The following is a 19,391-nucleotide window of genomic DNA, read 5'->3' on the forward strand; positions in this document are numbered from 1 at the left end:
CTCAGGCTTTCGAGGCAAGTGGACAGCGGGGTAGGTCAGGCCGATGCAATGGAAACTCTACTGTATATAAATTACTGCAGATCTAATAAAGAGGCCCGACAGAGCTATAAGTCTATGCAATTTAATATTTTAACCATCTTCATGCAGAATAAAGGTTATAATGTGTTGAACATACTTGCACAATGAGTGTAAAGCAAGCTTGGAAACACAACAATTTAAAAGAAACGTGCAATAATTGGCAGCAAGTCTGAGCATTTGAGCATGATAAAGTTATTTTAAAGAGAAATGCTTGTTGTTTATTTAGACAGAAGTGGATTAATATCTAGGCCAGAGGCCGTCCAGTGGTCAGTGAGCACCAACTGTCTTCTTGCCCTTTTCCTCCACTGTTGACTCTGAACTTTAACAGAATATCCAGATCAGTGTGCCCTGTTTGAAAGTGTCATTATTCAGAGTGACACTGAACAGAGTGAGCCTGGGACAGCTTCTGCTAATCTGTGTGAATAAATTACAGTAGCTAGAATTTAAACTTTTTAAAAAGTTTAGTGGTCCAGTCAGAGTTCAGATTAACTTTTAAGCTGAAACCATGTTGATTTGTATTCCTTATTATACCCAAATGACACCCATAATCATGTGTATATATATCCTCCAGTGTTAGTCTCTCACTGGTAACCTGAGGCAGTGTCATGAATGTGTGTCTCCCTCTGCAGGAACCTGCAGGAAGAGCACCAGCTGCGTCCAGCCTCGCTGCCAGCCATCCCCAACCCTTTCCCTGAGCTCTGCAGCCTAACTGGATCCCCTATTCTGAGCCCCATACAGACCTCTGACAACTATGTAAGTTCACCTACACACACGCCACGTGCACCAGCACGCAATCACTGAGAATGGTACAGCTGATTTGGTAGAGGCACAAGTGGTCAAGGGATTGGCTACATTTTTGTTGCCCATGTTAATTAGATCTTGCATTTGTGTTAGTGTGTGTTTTCAAACCAGCTGACTGGCCTGTTATGTGCGGGTCAGAGCAGCATGTGTTGACTTTGGCTGCGCACATCCTTTATCCATTACACAACAACTCAGCCGGGGTTATCTGGCAGTACATGTGTGTTATTGTGGAATCATCATCAATCATATTTACACACGCATGCAGACATGTGACGGACATGTTTTGCTGTGGAAGAACGAGGTGAGCCGCGTCTCCAGGATGCTGCGGACAGAGTGCAGACTTCCCGTGGCAGAGCCAGGAATACGGCTGGGAACATCTGCAGGTCGGATCTCTCTGAACCTTCTGAATCCGTCTGCTGGCTCCGGCAAGACAGGCGCCCTTTTCCGGTTCACACGCTTCAACCTCGGCTCCTAGCGTCACTTCGAGAGAGTCTCTGTGTGTGTGTGTGTGTGTGTGTGTGTGTGTGTGTGTGTGTGTGTGTGTGTGTGTGTGTGTGTGTGTGTGCGTGTGTGTGTCACAGCCTTGCCCTTCCTTCCCCCTGCTGAGCCTCCTGTCCCAGGAATGTTCCATCCTCCTCAAAGATGTTTTCAGGATGCCCACCCTGAACAATAAAAGTTATTTTAGATGCTTATTCACTCGCTCGCTTTCTTTACATACACACGCACACTTTTTTTGTGTGTTGTTAACGCAGTTATACACACACAGGTGGCATTATTCAGTTCACACACGCACAGAGACATGTGATAAGCCAAAGCATTATTTTTGCATTTCGTTGACATCAACTCACAAGGTCTGGAGTCAGAGAGCAAGTTTGCAGTTTGTACAAAGGATCTTTTGTGTGCGCGGTCGAGTCTGTGAGAGCTGACTAAACATTGCTTCATTTCTCTTTCCCAGATCATCTTCATTTCGTCCACAGTTCTTGTTCGTTCAGCGAGCCAAATAACCAGCCAGTAGCAGTTACGTTTCTATTTTTCTCTTATCTCACGCGGCTTTAACTTGTGTTTTCTGTCCAGTTATTCATACAGATAATGGCTGAGGCTTGGCACCATTTTCATTCGTCCTTGTGTCATTTTTCATTGCTCGTGACAACTTTAGAGCAGGCCGGACATTCTTTAACAGTGTTTAAATGCACAAAAACAGGATGGCGGTAGTATTTCTGTTTAGGCGATAGAGCTTGTGGAAGGAGTAAAAAGCACGTGGAAAAATCACCTCTAACATTCCACCATGTTTATCATAGTCAGCAAAAGCATTTTGTCCAAAGGAGAAGAGGAGGTGGCTGTGAGACTGATAAATGTGTGGCTGAGGGTGATGGGGATCATGGGAACTGGACACCACCCATGTAAAGAAACATCTCCACTGATTGTCAGCAATGATTCATTAATAAATAACTGGGATGGCTGTGTCAGGCGGGTGGATGGCCATGGAGTTTAGCCAGCCAACTTCTTGACTTTGGCTTTTACCTCTTTGGTTTGGGGTCTCATAGCTGGTGCTTGCAAAAAAGTCCAGAATTATTTTTTTAAGCAATTTTAATCATGTTTTCAATCGTAGGAGTCTAAGCAATAGATATAGTTCAGTTTTCAAGAGGTTTACAGCAGCAGCCTTCTGACAACATGTTCAATCCTCCCAACCAGCTATTTGGTTTAACTCCACTCTTAACGCTTGTTGTAAATACTTTTTGGAAACTGGCGCCATCGAAGGACTATTCCTTGCTAAACTGCTAAAGCCCCATTCATGCAGGCTTAGAGACCTGCCTGAATGGGTGTTTGCTGGCTGTTGTCAGTGTGAAACTGGTTACAGAGAGGTGTCCTACACAGAAACCGTCCTTCTGCTAGCAAACAAATTAATCACAAGGAAGTTTTGGGTGTGACTAATAACCAGCAACCACACACCAGCTGGTCAGGAAATACACTTTTTTTTCTAATTACTGCATATTACCAGGTTAGTCTCCAAACCATAATCGACTGAGGTCCTAATCAACCAATCATCAAAGTGCTAAAGTTTTATGGACAAAATTGAAATCCCTGAAAGAGAAATGCAGGAAAACTGATATTATATCAAGTCCAGTCACGGGTCTCAGTCAAGCAACTCCACAGCCACACGTGGCTCGTTTGCTCACCTCCATGCTACCTGGCTTAGAGAAAAAGAGATTACAAATGTGATGAATATAAAAATGGGGGGAAAAAACTTATTTTTATTCATGATTCTTCAAAATAATTAATCAGTTGTTAAAGAAAAAATAATAATTTTAATATAGTTCTAATATCTGTGTCATAGCTTGCGTGTGTCATCTGACACCATAAACTCTACATTTTGCTGAACCTCAGTTGTGCGTCTAGCATGTAGGTAAACACATGAGGACTAGTCAGGATTCCAAAATCTTATTTGAAACTGACTAACAAGTTCTAGCGGTATGTCTGTGAAGGTTCTCAGAGCGGCTTTTGGTGTAGCCTTTTGGTGTAGCCTGTAGATCCTTTTTTGTTTTGGGTGTTGACCTTCTAGAACATATAATTAATAATAATCTTTGTGTAAACTTAACTAGGGCTTAAGTAATCATTTGAGCAGTTTAGTTTAAATTTGTCAGTACTTGATTAAGTACAGACAAATATGACTTTGGCTCATTACTAAATACCTGCAAAAGTCATGTAACTTGCTGTTACTTGTAACCAGCGTGCTTCATACTGATCATAATGCCGATAAACAAACTGGTGAATGCGTTAATCCTTATTTTTCTAAATGTCTGTGTTAGCTTTGTTGCTGAGCACAGTAGAGAGGGCAAGGCTGATGTTAGCATTTAGCTCCAAGCACTGCTGTTCCTGAGTACACTCTCACAGAGCTGCAGGCATGTCTGTGGGCTGCTTATTTACTAATTTGTTGACCGTGTAAGATCTTCCTAAACCAGCCTCCTATTGATTGGGCTGCTTTGGGGCATGCCTTTTGAAACATTGTACACTTTAATGGATTCTAATGCTCTAAAATGAGCTTTTTCTAAATCAAATTAAGTAAAACGTCCACTGATCAAATTCCTTAAATTCAGCAAATTTAGGGTTAGACTGTCTACAGCATGGCCTTTCAGGCTTTCACTGTATCTAAGATAACAGAAAGTTAGCGAGTTTAAATTTTACTGGCGCTGGAGCAAATATGTGCATTGATGTGTGCAGATCAGGTGAATATATTTAAGCCTGAGGAGTGCTGAGTATGACTTACACAACAATGCAGATGGGACCGTCACACATGCGTGCGTTGGTCTGCAGACATACTTGCATTGTATTTGCGTTGGCAAAGGTTTATCGGAGGATCTCGCTCCCTCCAGCTGTAGAGTTGGAATCTGGACATTCTTCACTGAGCTTCGGTTTTTCTCAAAGCGATATGCTGCTCACATTGTGAGCCAAGTAGAGCAGTGTCCTCGTAGAATCATAAGCAGGCTGGAAATATAAAAAACTAACATGATGCTGCATCTCCATCAGATTTGTGAAACTTTCTTTCAGTGGTCTGATTCTGCTCAATAGTGGACTGGATAATGGCCATTTCCCACGCATGTTGTTGCAGTATTACACCATAGAGTTCAGTCATGTTCCCCTGGCTTTCACAAGGATTTGGTCAGGTTTTGTCTGTCATTGCTGGGCAAATGAGTTTGCTTTGGCACCGCGACCATGGCTGCAATGCAACTTGTGCTTTTATTTGTGGCCAGAGAGAGCATTACGAACATCAGTGACAGCAGGGAGCCCCGGTAGTTATAGAGACCAATCTCTCAGCCTCAACCAAAGCACCGAAGCCCCATGTGTTGGCTAACCTCCATTCTTTTGAAGTAGTTAGTGAGCAAGACACCGAACCCTTTTCAGTGACCTTGACCTCTGACCTCTTCTGGAAAGATTTAAGAGAAAAGAGGGTTTTAATTTAAAAAAAGGATGTGAAAAACCCCTTTTTCTCATGGTTTGTTGTTCAGCACATGGTTTCATTATTGAAATGTTTGATGCTTGCAAAATATTTCAAAGGTTAAAGCTGATTATGTACAAAGAGGAATCATACTTGGCTGCGGTCTACGGTCTTTAGCTGTGCCAGCGGCAGGACTCTAGGGATGATTTTTCAGCAGTGTTGCCACTCGCCAAAACTAATGGCTAGTTTTGGCGAGTCCTTAATTGAAACATTAAACAAGAATTTAAGGATTCAGATTCTGTTACTGATATCACTTATTGATTCCTTATTGATTCTCACTGGGTTCTCATTGGCTTTGAGAGTCACCACCATTGATAAACAGCATATCAAAGACATTACATTCATGCAGATTTATTGATTGCATTGTGGTCAAATCTTTGTGCATGTTGGAGGTATTTCCCCTCTTCGTTGTGATCATTTTGTGGTCGTTACTCAAAAAAAGTAATTATTACCCCGAACACTTTTCTTAGAAGTAATGCATTACATTACTTGCTATAATACTTGTTACATTACTTTCATGTTACTTTGTAAAATAGCTGAAACACAATGTCTTAGAACTACCATTTAACAGTTTAAACCTGAGGCTAGAGTCCTACACACCAACACAAATCCCTATTCTAATGAGAACACACGTGGTCTTTCTCTTAGTATTACATATGAACACAAAGCCAACAACACAAAAAGACTTCAAAGTGATCTCCACAGTGATTTCACTTTGAACAGGTAGAAACAGAGGCTGCAGCCTGACTGCTCAGGCTGTGGCTGCTGGGCCGGGGTCGGCGTTGACTCGGCGTGTTAACGTCACTCTTGGTTCTTGGCTAGCTTAGCGTTAGCAAAAAAGCTGAAGTTATGTTAGCAACATAATGCATTTGTGTCTGTCCTGGATGCACTTCGCTCTTTACCATCACTCTCCATAACGCTGTAGACTGCGCCGCTGTCACCTCAGATGTACGAACTGAAATCAGCTGATTGTAGCGTGAGGGCAAGTAGAACTGATTAGTGGGATCGATAGGCAAGCAGACTAACAATTCCCCTAGCAACTCCAAGGAATTGAACTACTGGGAACCAGTTCAGGCTAACCCAAGAACTGGTTCTTGAGTCCCATCCTACTGTGGCGTTGTCCTTGAGCAAATGTCTGCAAACATCAATGAACTAAAGCAAATCTGTAAAGAAGCGTGGACCAAAATTCCTCCACAGCAATGTGAAGATAAAGATAAGAGAAAAGGTCATATAAAAAACAATCACTTGTGGCTAAAGGTGGTTCTAAAACCTGCTGAATCATTTTTCACAGGACTGTGAGTACAACATGTAAGTATTCACTGGTACACACAAGTTTTGAAAACATTTATTAAATAAATAATGCAAAATATTGTTGTGAGCAGCTATTTAATAGCTGTTCTGTATGCAGCCGTTATTCTTATACATAAGTGTTAAAAGCAGATTCATGTGGTGATCTGTAGCTGTGTTATTAAAAACTAATTTAAGACTAAAGCCCTGAGTCATTCAGTCTCTATTTAGTACTCCTACCTCCCTCTTTGTCTGTGGTCAGCTGATGTACTTCTGCACGCAATGGTCTGCTGACCCACTGCAATCAGATAAGGTGCATGTGTGTGTGTCTCTGTGCATGTAAAGATGGCAGTGAAAGCTTGCTCACCCAAGTCAGCCTGTAATGACAGGATGCACAAGCTCCTCGCTGCATAGTCTCGCATAAATCATCATGCTTTGTGATCAATTTTAATTTAGTTACTCACCTGAATAGGATTCAGTACAGTTATGTGTGTGTGTGTGTGTGTGTGTGTGTGTGTGTGTGTGTGTCATGATGATTTACAGGACTCTGACACACATACTCACTCAAGCTTGAATGTAATTTCTGAGGATTACATGGGTCATTTCTGTCATAATAGACTGTAGATTGAGTTTTCCCATTGAAATCATAATAATGAACGGAAACAATGAAAAGTCTTCTAAGGGATTCAAAATGTAGTTGCTAGTGTTGTAATATTGTGGAGATATTTCCCTGAAATGACCTTGGTGTTCTGGTGCAGGAACTTTTTGCATGTTCTCTGCTGAAAAAGCAGTCACAGCAAAGCCTCTGTAGATTTCATCGTAAAGCAGAGCAACAGCTGTATCCACAGCTGCATCCTCAGCTGCATCCTCCTGCTCTGACCATTTGGGGGTGCTGTACAGATCAGTGCTTGTTTCAGGTCCTTTTCTCCCAGTTTGGAAGACAGAAATTCTTTGTCGGCATCTGATTGCTGCTCTGATATTAACATGTGCTCAATCCAAATTCCTGAAGAGGGAGTTTACCCACATTCTTTGGACTTTTTTTTAATCAAAAAAGATCAGTGAGACTGTATCCTCTACATAACCAAACTATGCAGCAGGTATTGATTTTGCTGTGGAACTGGAGAATGGTGAGCTCAGACAAACTAGATGAAAGAAGATGTGTGGAAGGGATGTGGACCTTTGCATGGAAACATAATGTGCTCTTTTAACTCTTTTTAAAAAAAATATTTTGCTGTGTGGTGGAGCTAGAAACTTGTTGTACATTCTGTCTTACTGGATTGATTTCACCGTGCCCACATGAGCGATCTTTAAACCCGATAAGTTCCTCGAACTGAACAGTAGATATCCATCAAACTTTTGGCTGATATATGTTTGTGCGTGTGTTTGTGCGCGTGCAAGTGTGTGTGGGACAGACGGTGTGCCCTGTCCGTGGTGGGTCGCAGGGAAACGAGCCACTAGACGAAGTTCTGCGATGGCTCTCCAATGAGGTAAAATTGAGTTTGGCCTGTCTGCAGAGCTAATCAGCTCTGTCTGGCCTGAAACCCGACCACTCAGACATGAAAGGCAGATGACGCTGTAACAGAGCAGGGTGGGAGTCACCAGCAGCCAGCATTCAAAAATTGGCATTAGTAATGGGTGTGTTAGCTGACTGTGGCTGCATAGTCAGCTATCAGTGGAGGTGTTGGTTTCTGCTGGTAATACATTTTCAGTGTTTGAAAATATTCAATTAAATTCAGTTTTATTTATATAGCACCAAATCACAACAACATTCACCTTAAGGCTCTTCAGATTGTGTGGTACAGAAACTACAATAATGCAGAGAGGACCTAAACAATCAGATGAACCCCTTTCAGCAACCACTTGGCGACAGAGGGAAGGAAAAACTCCCTTTTAACAGGAAGAAACCTCCGACAGAACCAGGCTCAGAGAGGGGTAGCAATAAACCTGTAGAGTTTGAAGGGGCCTAGATGAACAGTTGTTAAGATGGAAGAAACAGATGTCCATACAGACATTTCTCAAGTGCGTCAGTCAGATTTTTCATTTTGCATTGGATGATAACAACCCATTAAAAATGTTTAGGAGACTGGAAAACGTGTGATGCTGAAATAAACTCCCGGTGGAACAATTCAGGTGGAGTAATAAAGTTATTTATTTATTTATTTTAAAGATAAACATGTGCTTATAAAACATTTGTAATAAGTAAAATTCCGAGAGTATTCAGTTAAAGTTAAGGAAAATGGAAAATTGTAGGTATTTGTTGTATTTCAAACCAAACCCCCTCACCAAAAACTTTGAACAAACTCCAGAAACACTGCTGCCTTCCATGGTCCAAATGTCTCCTTAAGAATGCACTGAACCAAAGTGAAAAACTGTCCTATGGTCTGACCAATCCAAAATTTGGACTTCTTTATGTTAATTTATAGGCCTTGCATCATCTGGGTTACGGAGGAGAGGGGCCACCTGGCTTCTTATCAGCACACAGTTAAAAAAAAACCCTAAAAAAACCAGCCTGTTTGATGGTACGGCCTCATTGATGATACCAAGACTCTACATTGCATTGTATATATATTACAGCAGCTTGGCTCCATAGTCAAAGACCCTACACCTGTCAGCCATTGGACTACATCTAGCAAGATTTGAAACGTCAAGGACAAGAATGGGGTGGTGGTGGAGCTCCGCCAGTGTCCGGGCGTTGCTGTCAGCACAGCAGTTTGTCCCAAACAACATGCTTGGGAACTGGAGGGTTGGGGGTTCTTTTTAAAAGTGCCGCGTGCATCATTTTTCATTTGTAAATGTTATTTAAAATATTTAGGAAAGTCTGCCTGCTGGTGAGCATTTGCAGCTTTTGTCTGTTTATATGGATTGTACTGCTGGCTACACTAAATGTCCTGCGTGCCAGAAAACAGGAGAATGAATCTATATTCTGAACATTTCATGGTTGATGAGCAACAAGAATCACATTTATATACAGTATGTATGCAATTTTCCATTTCTCACAACGGCCAAGAAACGGTAAAGCCTTCCAGAGTTTATCAGTTGTGCCACTTAAAGTTTTTACAAGATGGAAAAAAACATGTTAAGAAGTTTCAACTAGGCTCCCTGTGGATCTTCTCACAGTGGCACTGGCATGGATTTACACAGTAAACTCAAAGTGTGTGTGTGTGTGTGTGTCACTTTTAGCTTGTGGTTTAAGGTCCCATAAACTTCCTGGTCAAGTGGGTTTGACCCTGGTGTAAGTTATTTTGTTTGACCTCTGACCCGATGTGTGCAGTGTGTGTGCACGCGGGTGTCTGTACATGACCTTCCAGTCCGGTATATTGTTGCTCACGGCCCTCTTTATGTGTTACTATAAGCAGCAGCAGGCGTGTAACCTCAGCCTCAGCCTGGAGAGAGATGAGAGGGAAGTGGAGGGGGGGGGCGGCAAGGTGAGCTAAGTTTCATGATGGAAACATGAAACTAGGTAAAGGGATTTTAAACTTTCCAAGGACCCTGGCAGTAAAAACATCGACTAAAAAAAGTCGAAAAACACAAATTGAAGACTCCAAAAGTGAGCTCATTATCTCTTCCAATCTTTTCTCTCATCATATTTGGGATTCTCTAATATCTGTAATCAACGTAAACTCTGAGTGCCAAACTGCAGCATGAGGCTGGAGCAAACGTCGAGCAGTAACGTATAGGAAAAAAATCTCCTGGAGCTCGTCTTCATAGTTTACATTTTGTCTTCCCCCTTTGTACCCGTGTCTGTGCTGGAGCGCATGCACCTCATAGTTGGCGTGCACACTGTATTAGGGGCCAGCTGGGCTGGCCTGTGCTCTACACATGAGCCTGATTATGACTCAGTATTGCATTACTGACATTCCTCCATAGCTCTCGCTCTTTTCTCTTTCTATCCCCCCCCCCACACACACATGTTATCGGCATGTTCCTTTTTCCTCCAGATTTGCTGACCAACCTACCCGCCTATCCATCCATCTATCCATCCCTCCATTTCTAGCCCTCCCCTCCATTCCCACCCCAAAGACTGTTTGCCCAGCCGGCACGTGATCCGTGCAGCTTCAGATCGAATCACCCCAACTTTTATTCCTTTTTTTTGCCTTTAAGACTTCCTGCTGCCTTCTCAGCGACCCTTGAAGCCGTCATTGTGCGTTACACATGTTGCTCTGGTCCTAACACCGTCTCACAGTATTTCACATACAGCTGAGGAGGAGGAGAGGAAGAGGAGGGAGGACAAGGGGGAGGGAGGGGTTAGAAATTGAAACCATTAGGCAGCTCAAAGAAAATGTCAGTGTGTGTGTGTTTGCTCAGTGATTGGCTTAGTAGTTTGAGCTTGTTCTTTCTGTCCTCGTGCATGTGAGGAGGTGTGGGTGTGTTTCAGGGAGAGGGACTGCTACTTCTGGTGCGGCGCCATCAGTAAAAGGAGCTGACAGTGTTTTGTTTTTGGGAAGTCGGGTTTGGAGGAGAGGATTGAAAAGCAACCCTGAAGATAAGAGTGGTAGCGTACGTGACAGGTAGCAGCTCACCGTTTTAAAAATCCCACACTGGGTTAATCCTGTGTGAGGAGACGAACGGAGGGAGGGGAGTGGTGGAAGAGGAGGAGGAGGAGGAGAGGAGCTACTGTTCAGACCACTCCTTGCAGCTCAGTCTTTATGCTGCCCAGCACGAGAAGACTGGAGAAGTCGGGGGCTGTCTCTCTCTCTCTTCCTCTCTCATCCTTCCTCTGTCACTTCCTCCCCCTTCTTTCCTCTTTCCTCTCTAGCGCTCTCCTTGCCAATCCGTCCCTCCCTCTCTCTCTCTCTCTTCCTGACTTCCTCTCCTCTCGCCTCCTGTTTCCCTTCCCCTCCCCTCTCTCTCTCTCTCTCTCGCTCTCGCTCTCTCTCTGTCCCTGTGTGTCACTGGAGAGCGTCTCAGTGTGAAAATGCCATCCTGCTCTCCAGACTGTTGCCTCTTACAGGCTGTGGAGGTAAGAGACTTCTGCATGTGTGTGTGGGTGTGTGTGTTTGTTTCTTTTATGGGTCTCTGTCATCAGTTTTGTGTGTGCGTGTCTGGTTGCCAGTTTGCATCCCCCCCCCCCCTCAGGTCAGTGTGTTTAAAACTTTTCTCAAACAAACTAATGCGTCATAAATGCAGTTTTTGTCCCCCCTCCTTTGTGGCATCTGGGAAGAGAGGAGGCGGTCTTCGGGCTCTGCAGGGGCAAAGAGTGCCGTGACGTTGTTTCTGGTTGCGCTGGGAGTTTTTCTCCATGTCTGCATGCTGTTGCTCCTGACGCTCTGTGTCGTTTCCAGACCACCGCGGCTGCCGTTTACTTGGCATTTTTACGTATTCCCGCTCTACGGGGGCCTTGGTCTGAATTAATTTTCCGTGAACCCCCCAGCCGCCCGCCAGCCGCCCACCACCTTCCAACCCTTCGCCCATCACTAGGTTTTTCTCTTGTTTCATGTAATTTTCAACAGTTGCTCCCTGGTTGGCAGTCTGTGAAGTGCAGGGCAGCCGAATCCCCGGCTGTGACCAGAGGATGTTGGGACGTGGGCGTGTGAGAACACACACAAGAGCCACCTACCATTTCTGAGATTTAGAAGATAATTTTGCCTCTGTGGTTTGCTCATATTTGTGAGGGCAATCTGTCCCTATGTGTGTGTGAATCTGCTTGTAGAGTGGTGTGAAGCAGCTGGCCTGTGGTTGTCTGTGCAGCAACACACTTGAAGAAGCCAAAAAAAAAATACACCCGGCTTAAATGTCGGTCTGGGCACTTTGGCTGAAATGGTTCAAAATGGCGCAACACTGGGAGGTACTTTGAACTCTGCCCGCTTGCTGCTCCCAGCGGTGACATTTTTAATGACAATATACAACACGTATAAATCCACCACACGGTTTCGCCATCAAAGTTCAAATGTCGGGGTGGGGGGGCAGATTTTTAAGCTTTTCCAAGTGCAGATATTCTCGTATGTGAGGGGAAACGTCCGTTTCGCTGACGTCCGTTTGCTGCGGACAAAAAGGGCTGAACTAAACACTCAGGGACCAGCCAGCCTTTCCTGGACGTCATCCTTCTTCTTATTTTAAGACCTTCTTGTGTTCGAGTGACAGAATATTGTGAACGGGACCAACCAGAGCACCTGGTTATGGAGGTAACTGCAGCTGGTCATCTGTTGTAGTCTCAGCTTTTGTTTTTCCTCTCTCTGCAAATGCTCCTGACAGCAACTTCATGCCTCGTACCTGTTTTTGAAAACATGACCTTTGCTGCTGTCATGTACACATATCCTCACCATCCCTCTTATGTGTGTGTGTATGTGCTTTCAGATAGTGAAGGTGTGGAGCGAGGATGGGGCCAGCAAAGTCGTGGAGATCCCGGCCGACATGACGACTCGAGATGTGTGCCAGCTGCTGGTCTACAAGAGCCACTGCCTGGATGACAGCGCCTGGTCGCTGGTGGAGCACCACCCCATCCTCGGCATTGGTAAGAATCTCAGTGTTCTGTGTGGATCCCAGTGCGGACAGCGATGCTCGATCCTCGCCTTTTTTTTCCTCCTTTCTTTTTTGCAAGAAAAGGGATTAAAGCTACTTTGGTTCTTGTATTGTGTTTATGCAGTGATGAAAAGGTGATTAAACACCATTAGAAGTTTCAGTGAGGTCGTCAGATTGTTACAAATCTGTTACATTATAACATTTTCTAAAAAAACCTGGGAGCTTTGATTTTACTTTCCTGTAGATTAAAAGAAAAAAGCACATAATGCGATCCATGAAAAAAGGAATTTTTTTCTTGTAGCTTCTAATAAGAGAATAAACGCTTCCTGCTAAATCTCTGCATATTTGCCTTGCGTGTGCTTTTCTGCAGGTGTGTGTGCCCTGTGTATTCACTTGATCACAGCACCAGTGTTTGCATGGCTTTACCACTTGAGAGGGAGGTGTGGTGCTTGTAGGATTAAGCATTTTCCATGTTCTACTCACATGCTTTTCCCTCCCAAATAGTTTGCTCAGAGAGAGGGTGGGGGGAGCGAGAAAAAAGAGGTAGAGGGGGCGGGAAAAAAAAGGAAAACATAGGACTCGTGCTTCGTTTCTTCACTTTTGCCGTGTGTCCCTTTTTGAAGCTTTATTTTTTTTCTTCTTCTTCTCTGGGTCTGCCTTTGTCCTCAATGAGGCTTTCCTCCTCTCGAGTCGTATTTTTAGAGTCAAAGGATTGCTTTGTGCTTTCCTGCTTGATCTGCGTTTCTGGGGGGGGAAAAAAGTGCACCGGAGCGATGGAATGTGAGGTGAGGAGAGGAGAGGAGAGGGAAGAAGGGAAGGAGAGATGAAGGGAGAAAGAAAGAGAGAGACAGACAGAAGGTGGGGGTGGAGGGCGGAGAGGCCTGGGACTGAAGCGTCATACCAGAGCTGCGAGGAACCAATCGCCGGTCTCTATTGGACGAGCCCCTAGCCTTTCTAGCCAATCGGCCCTTTCCTGACTGTCCACAGGAAATTCCCCCACTTGTAGCCAACGAGGGCGTGCACGAGCGGACGCGCGCAGAGTCCAGACATTTCCACCCCTTAACTACAGCCAGAGCTAAGCAAGAAAAAAAGAAGTGAGTACAGCTTCAGTTTAGAAATGTGTGTTTGTGCCTCAGTGAAACAGGAGAACCCTGCCTGCACGTCCACGTCTAACTGGAACATCCCACCACTATCAAATTCTTACCTGCATCACTCTGAGATCATGTGCCCTCAACTTAAGATAGACGAGGACACGCACACACAAGCAAGCACACACACAAAGAAAGTAACTGGGCCTCCGTGGTGCACAGTGAGCAGGTTAGGTCTATGTGAGCCTGTAATGTGTGGTTGTGTGTTTGTCTGTGGTTTGTACTTTGCTTATGGCTTTGCTGCTCTCAGCAATCAGCCTAAATAAATGACATCATCTTCCTGCAAACCCCCCCTCCTCCTCCTCCAACACCACTACCTTCACCTCCTCCCTCCTCTGCCTCACAGCGCTTCTTCCTCTTCACCGCCCCTCCTTATTTAACCTCTTAGTTCCTCGCCCGTCTCTTAGTAACAGGCGATGTTTTTAAAAAAAATCAAAAGTATTTATTTCTTGCTGCGTCATTGTACACAATGCTGATGTGGGGGTTAATGTGGCTAAATTTCTGCTGGAGACATCTTATATGGATCTCTGCATGTTTTTAATTCATGGACTCTGGCATAGCAGCTTTCCATGAATCACAGTTCTAAATAATCCTTATTATTATCTTTGTTCATCCTCTATCTGAAACAAGCCAGCATTCTTCTGATTGGCAGCAAGCAAACAAAAGGTTCTTGTATTTATTCATATATGTGAACAGCTTATTAATACTCTGTTACTCTGCGAGACACTTTAAAATAAAAATATCCTCGACGGTTCCAGTGTATGGCACTGGAATTACATTCAGGTTCAGCGCCTCAAAAGCTGTTTTGTTCAGCCTGCTAGGGGATGCAGTTACAGCTCACAGTAAGTCCTTTAGTGACAAGGACACTTCTAAATATGCTGTCAACACAGGAGGGAGGAAAAAAAGTGGAAATGTATGCAAAAGAGCTGCTTGTTATGCTGTGGATGAATCCCTAAAATGAATCTAAATAAGAACAATGAACGGTGTTTTTGACATGAAAATCTTTTTAGTATACAAATGAGCCCTAAAAGCCGCGCTCGCAGATTTAAAACCGGACGGTTTCTGTTCGACGCCGTCCCCAGAGGGCAATTTCTTTTTTTTAACATTGCCTGTGTCTGTGCCCTCATTCAGAGAGATGTGTGGAGGACCACGAGCTGGTGGTTCAGGTTCAAGCCTCCATGAGCGGTGACAGTAAATTCCTCTTCAGGAAGAATTATGCCAAATATGAATTCTTCAGGAACCCCCTGGTGAGTCTCCTGCATCCCTAAAATGACCTTTCTGTGACTGCCTCGGTTTAGCACGCATCCCCCACAGAGCCACGTAGACACAGCAGCACACACACACACAAAGAGTGAGAGAGGGGGAGAGAAATTGGGGTTCAAAAGGTTTTTCATCTTCTGATGTTTTTGAAATGCAGCAACAAATTTGTTGCTAGCAGCCAGCACCTCTGTGTTTAATCGTTTTAGCCAAAAATTAGAGGATTGTTGTGTTTTCGGGGTTTTTAAATCACCTTTTAGTCATTTTTCTGTTCAGGAATCGTCAATTAGTATAAGACAAAGAGTCACAGCTGGGGTTTTAAGCCCTCATTACATGACGGGTAAATGGCAATGCTAAAGTATTTTAGCTACACTCTGCATTTCCCGTTTCATTCTTCCTCCTGGAAGAAGCTAACGGTTTCAGTTAAAACTCATCATTATCCTTTTATCCTACCTTCAGACAGGTGCTAAAATCTCAAAATGCAAAGCCGATCGTCGTTTTTTTAAAGACGTACACGTCCCTACTTCTGGCAGCCAGCGACTCTGCGCCGAGCGGCCTGCGTGGCATCTTTTCTGGCGATGGACGCAGCGTGGGGCTGTTACTGTTGTGTGCTGGCCGGGTATACGGTGACATTATTGCTGTGGGTGATTTAGGTGTGTGTCAGAGCCAGCAGGTGACCTCAGCTCTGTGGTAATGAGCACAGTAAAACACAGGAGTGCTGGCCACGGCTTGTCAATCACGCTAAGAGTAGCGCTGCTGGTTAAAGGGGATTACATCAGCGGGTGAGATCATACTGCATCTACTCCGAGGGCTGGAGTGCCCTCTCTCTCTGTCTCCGCACCACTTTGGCTCTTAGTCCTTGTGTTGATTGAACACTCACACATCCCATACACACACACACACACACACACACACACACACACACATTCTGGATAGAGAAGCACTATCCTAAGTGGTCTGTAGTGCCTCTCTCTCTTTCTTTGTCTCTTTGTCTCTCGCTCACTGGCGATCTCCGTGTGTCTTTTCCATGCAGAACTTTTTTCCGGAGCAGATGGTGGCTTTTTGTCAGGAGTCTGATGGCTCAATTCCTCCGTCACAGCTCTTACAGGTGAGTTGATGACTCAGTGAAGCAATACTATGAATTATACGAGCCCTGATATCTCAAGAGCGTTACCATCTGTTCATCCAAAAATATGCATGCGCATGCACAGACAGATTATGGTGCTGCGCTCAATTTGCTTCCCGATTTTTAGAAATATAAAATAAGCTGCCTCATTATTTCACTGCGATATTCATTTTTAATTCAGATTTTCATTATGATCTATTTTAAAAGCAGATACCCAAACAGTGCTGCATTCACTTCCCCTGCAGCAGTGCTATTATAGTTATTTTTATTTTATTTTGGCTTGTTCTTTTTAATTCAGTTTAGTTTTTAATATTTGAAAATGTTTGTTTAGTTTTGTTTTCTCTTAGCTTCAGTTTGAGTTTTAAGGTCACAGGTCAGATTTGGGGAAAATCACAGTTATTGCAATAAAAACACAGAACGTGTTGAACGCGGTTGACTCATAGAGACTCATCCAGACTTTCAGCAAACACGTCCACTAATGCCTCATCAGGCAAGCTGTAATACAACTTTTTACCCAACTAACAAACACTCAAACTAAGGATATTTATTTTAGTTTGTTTTCCAAGTTCCACCAAATTATTTCAGTTAATTTTATTTATTTATATTTTATTTTAGTTAACAAACCATATTTAGTTTTGGTTAATTATAATATCCTTGCCCTGCAGCAGTATTAACGATAGATGTTGTTGTGCGTTCGTTTTCCAGAACTTTCTGAACTCAAGCAGCTGTCCAGAGATTCAGGGCTATCTGCATGTGAAAGAGCCTGGACGCAAGTCCTGGAAAAAGCTCTACATGTTCCTGCGCCGCTCCGGCCTTTATTACTCCACTAAAGGAACATCCAAGGTGAGAAAGTATTGCTTTATTGATTGTGGAAGTGGTGTGAAGTAAACTAGATCTAGGGCTTGTCAGCTGCCTAATCCCACAATTTGTGTGTGTGTGTTTGCGCTTGTTGTGCATTAGCTTAAATCATATATCGCCACCCTCACAACCCCCACAGGAGCCCCGGCACTTGCAGGTACTGTCAGACCTGGAGGACAGTAACGTCTTCACCGTCATCACGGGCCGAAAACTTCACAACGCCCCCACAGACTACCAGTTCTGCATCAAGGTAACACACAGACAAACCACAGACTGTAAATAAAGATGCAGCCACAGTGACATCACCCACTGGTTTGTGAAATCATGTTTTGAGGCTTCAGATTTTTAGGATTTTGGCCGCTTGGTTGTTATTTTTGTGGAGCCAGAGGTGACTGCGTTTGGGTGGTCAGAAAGCTGCATCCATAAACAGATATGTGCTATATTTAGCCATGATTTCATCCTAATTTTTGCTAAATAACATGGAAGTAGAACTTGACTCAGCAACACTGAAGCTAAGAGTTCTCGAATAGTTTGTTAGTAGAAGTAGTCACACTTCAGGCCTTATTATTAGCCACATAATTACACACAAAATGCTCCAAAAGGTACCAAATGCACAAACGCAGTTAAAGTGCAGTGATTCAGATTAGCTGAAATGTAGCTCAGCGGGCAGCTACAGCTGCTAATCCGCTAATACTGCATAACTTCAACTTTAATAAAGTTTCAGTGCATCAGTAACAATGACTGTATACAGTCATTGGTCAGTAACAACACATCTCACCTCTCATTCTGTGGTTATAGAGGAAAGAACTGGCTGAACAGACTGTAAACATGCTGGGAAGTTGTGCTAACATGGGAGTCTGTGGGGATTGGTTCAGTCTTAGAGTCAGCCTCTAGTGGTCATTACAGGAAGTGCAGTTTTTAACTTCAGGGCTCCCACTAGAGATGAATATTATTGTTCTTTAATAGCTAAAAAATGTCTCATTTGACAGATTTTTTCACAGTTTTGAAATCTTTATTTAAAGTCAGTACTTCTCTGCATATGTTGTATGTAGTGGGCGTGTCTGTGAGGACACATGGGTTTAAAACAGCACAGCAGGGGTTTAAACACACTCTAGTACTGTGCCCCGCTCCGGGTGGTATCTGCGGTGGGCGTACCTGCTGATCTGGGATAAGCTCAGGGGGATAAGCAGGGATGGCACAGGGAATCTGGCCCACCTGACCTCTTCACCTCTCTTTTACACACACACAGACACACACGTGCTAGACGATTGGCGTGTCAGATGCTGTCAGCGGGGGTGACAGTGCAGGATTGGGTGAGGGATTTTTCTTGGTGGGGTGAGGGGGTGGTGGGGTTTGTTGCCATGGTGACATGAATGAATTTATCAGTATGGGGTTGTATTTAGGGAGCAGTGTGCCTCATGCCCTTATTGGTGGTGGAAGGAGGAAAGGAAAAAGGAAAAAGTCTAAGCTGTGATTTTGGACAGAGTTGCCTGGAAAGTCGCAACTCTGTCCATAAATAAATCATAAAAAAATAGATTTTCCTAACCTTACTGTATCACTTACTTTCATGTTATTTGACTGCATGCAGTGTATAAATATTTAATAAAGATTGGGTCATGTGGAAAATGCTAAATTCTTTTCAATCGACTCCTGATTGCCACTCTAACCCCCAAAGCAGTCAGATCTTTGCTGTGATTAGGGCGCAGACCTGTGCTGACGAGCACAACAGTGGCTGCACTGTGACTGTGTTCTGGCACGGTCACATGAAGCCTTATTACTGTTCATGTTTGCGATGTGCATCTCGTTAATCTAATTCCCCGCTGCGTCCTCTGTTTGGTCGACAGCCCAGCAAAGTGAGGAGCGACTGCAAGGAACTGAAAATGCTGTGTGCGGAGGACGAGCAGAGCAGGACTTGCTGGATGACTGCCTTCAGGCTGTTCAAAGTAAAAACCCTGCACTTTTCTTGCGTCGCAGTTAAACATTAATTAGTTAGTTGGTGCTTGGATGTTAAGCTGATGCCTTCTCCTCTCTCCTGCCCCCGTAGTACGGAATAGTGCTGTATCAGAGCTACAACGTGCCCCAGCAGAGGAAGTCTAACCTCTCGCCTTTTACTGCACCTGTGGTGAGGATCTGCTCTCTGTGACATCGCCTTACTGCAGCTCTGCTCTAACAGCAGGGACGAATCCAGATTGATGCATGAATTAGCCGATAGTAATCTTGGGACGAAGCTCAAAGCTTCTTAAGAGGAAAAAACTTGTTTTATTGAAATGCTGAAATAGATTTTTATATTCGGATGACCAGGCTACTGCTGACGTTTGCTGCTAATGTAAGCAGACAGTTTACAGCAAAATGGCATCCATTAAAAAACATCTTATCCTATTTT

General features: G+C 43.9%; 1 protein-coding gene across 2 annotated transcripts in view; it reads left to right on the plus strand.

The window, feature by feature from the left end:
* The window catches only part of LOC308384538 (growth factor receptor-bound protein 10-like), a 51,864-nt gene that overhangs the window by 22,363 nt on the left and 10,110 nt on the right, over positions 1–19,391 (plus strand). For both annotated transcript variants that reach the window (XM_080863058.1, XM_080863059.1), the window contains exons 5-12: positions 708–831; positions 12,455–12,611; positions 14,899–15,014; positions 16,058–16,132; positions 16,856–16,993; positions 17,148–17,258; positions 18,853–18,951; positions 19,053–19,130. In XM_080863058.1, coding sequence (XP_080719184.1) covers positions 708–831; positions 12,455–12,611; positions 14,899–15,014; positions 16,058–16,132; positions 16,856–16,993; positions 17,148–17,258; positions 18,853–18,951; positions 19,053–19,130 — 898 coding nt within the window. The remainder of the gene's footprint in view (positions 1–707; positions 832–12,454; positions 12,612–14,898; positions 15,015–16,057; positions 16,133–16,855; positions 16,994–17,147; positions 17,259–18,852; positions 18,952–19,052; positions 19,131–19,391) is intronic.

This window comes from Rhamphochromis sp. 'chilingali' (genome assembly GCF_963969265.1).
Source record: "Rhamphochromis sp. 'chilingali' genome assembly, chromosome: 17".
In the NCBI taxonomy this organism is placed as follows: Eukaryota; Metazoa; Chordata; class Actinopteri; order Cichliformes; family Cichlidae; genus Rhamphochromis; species Rhamphochromis sp. 'chilingali'.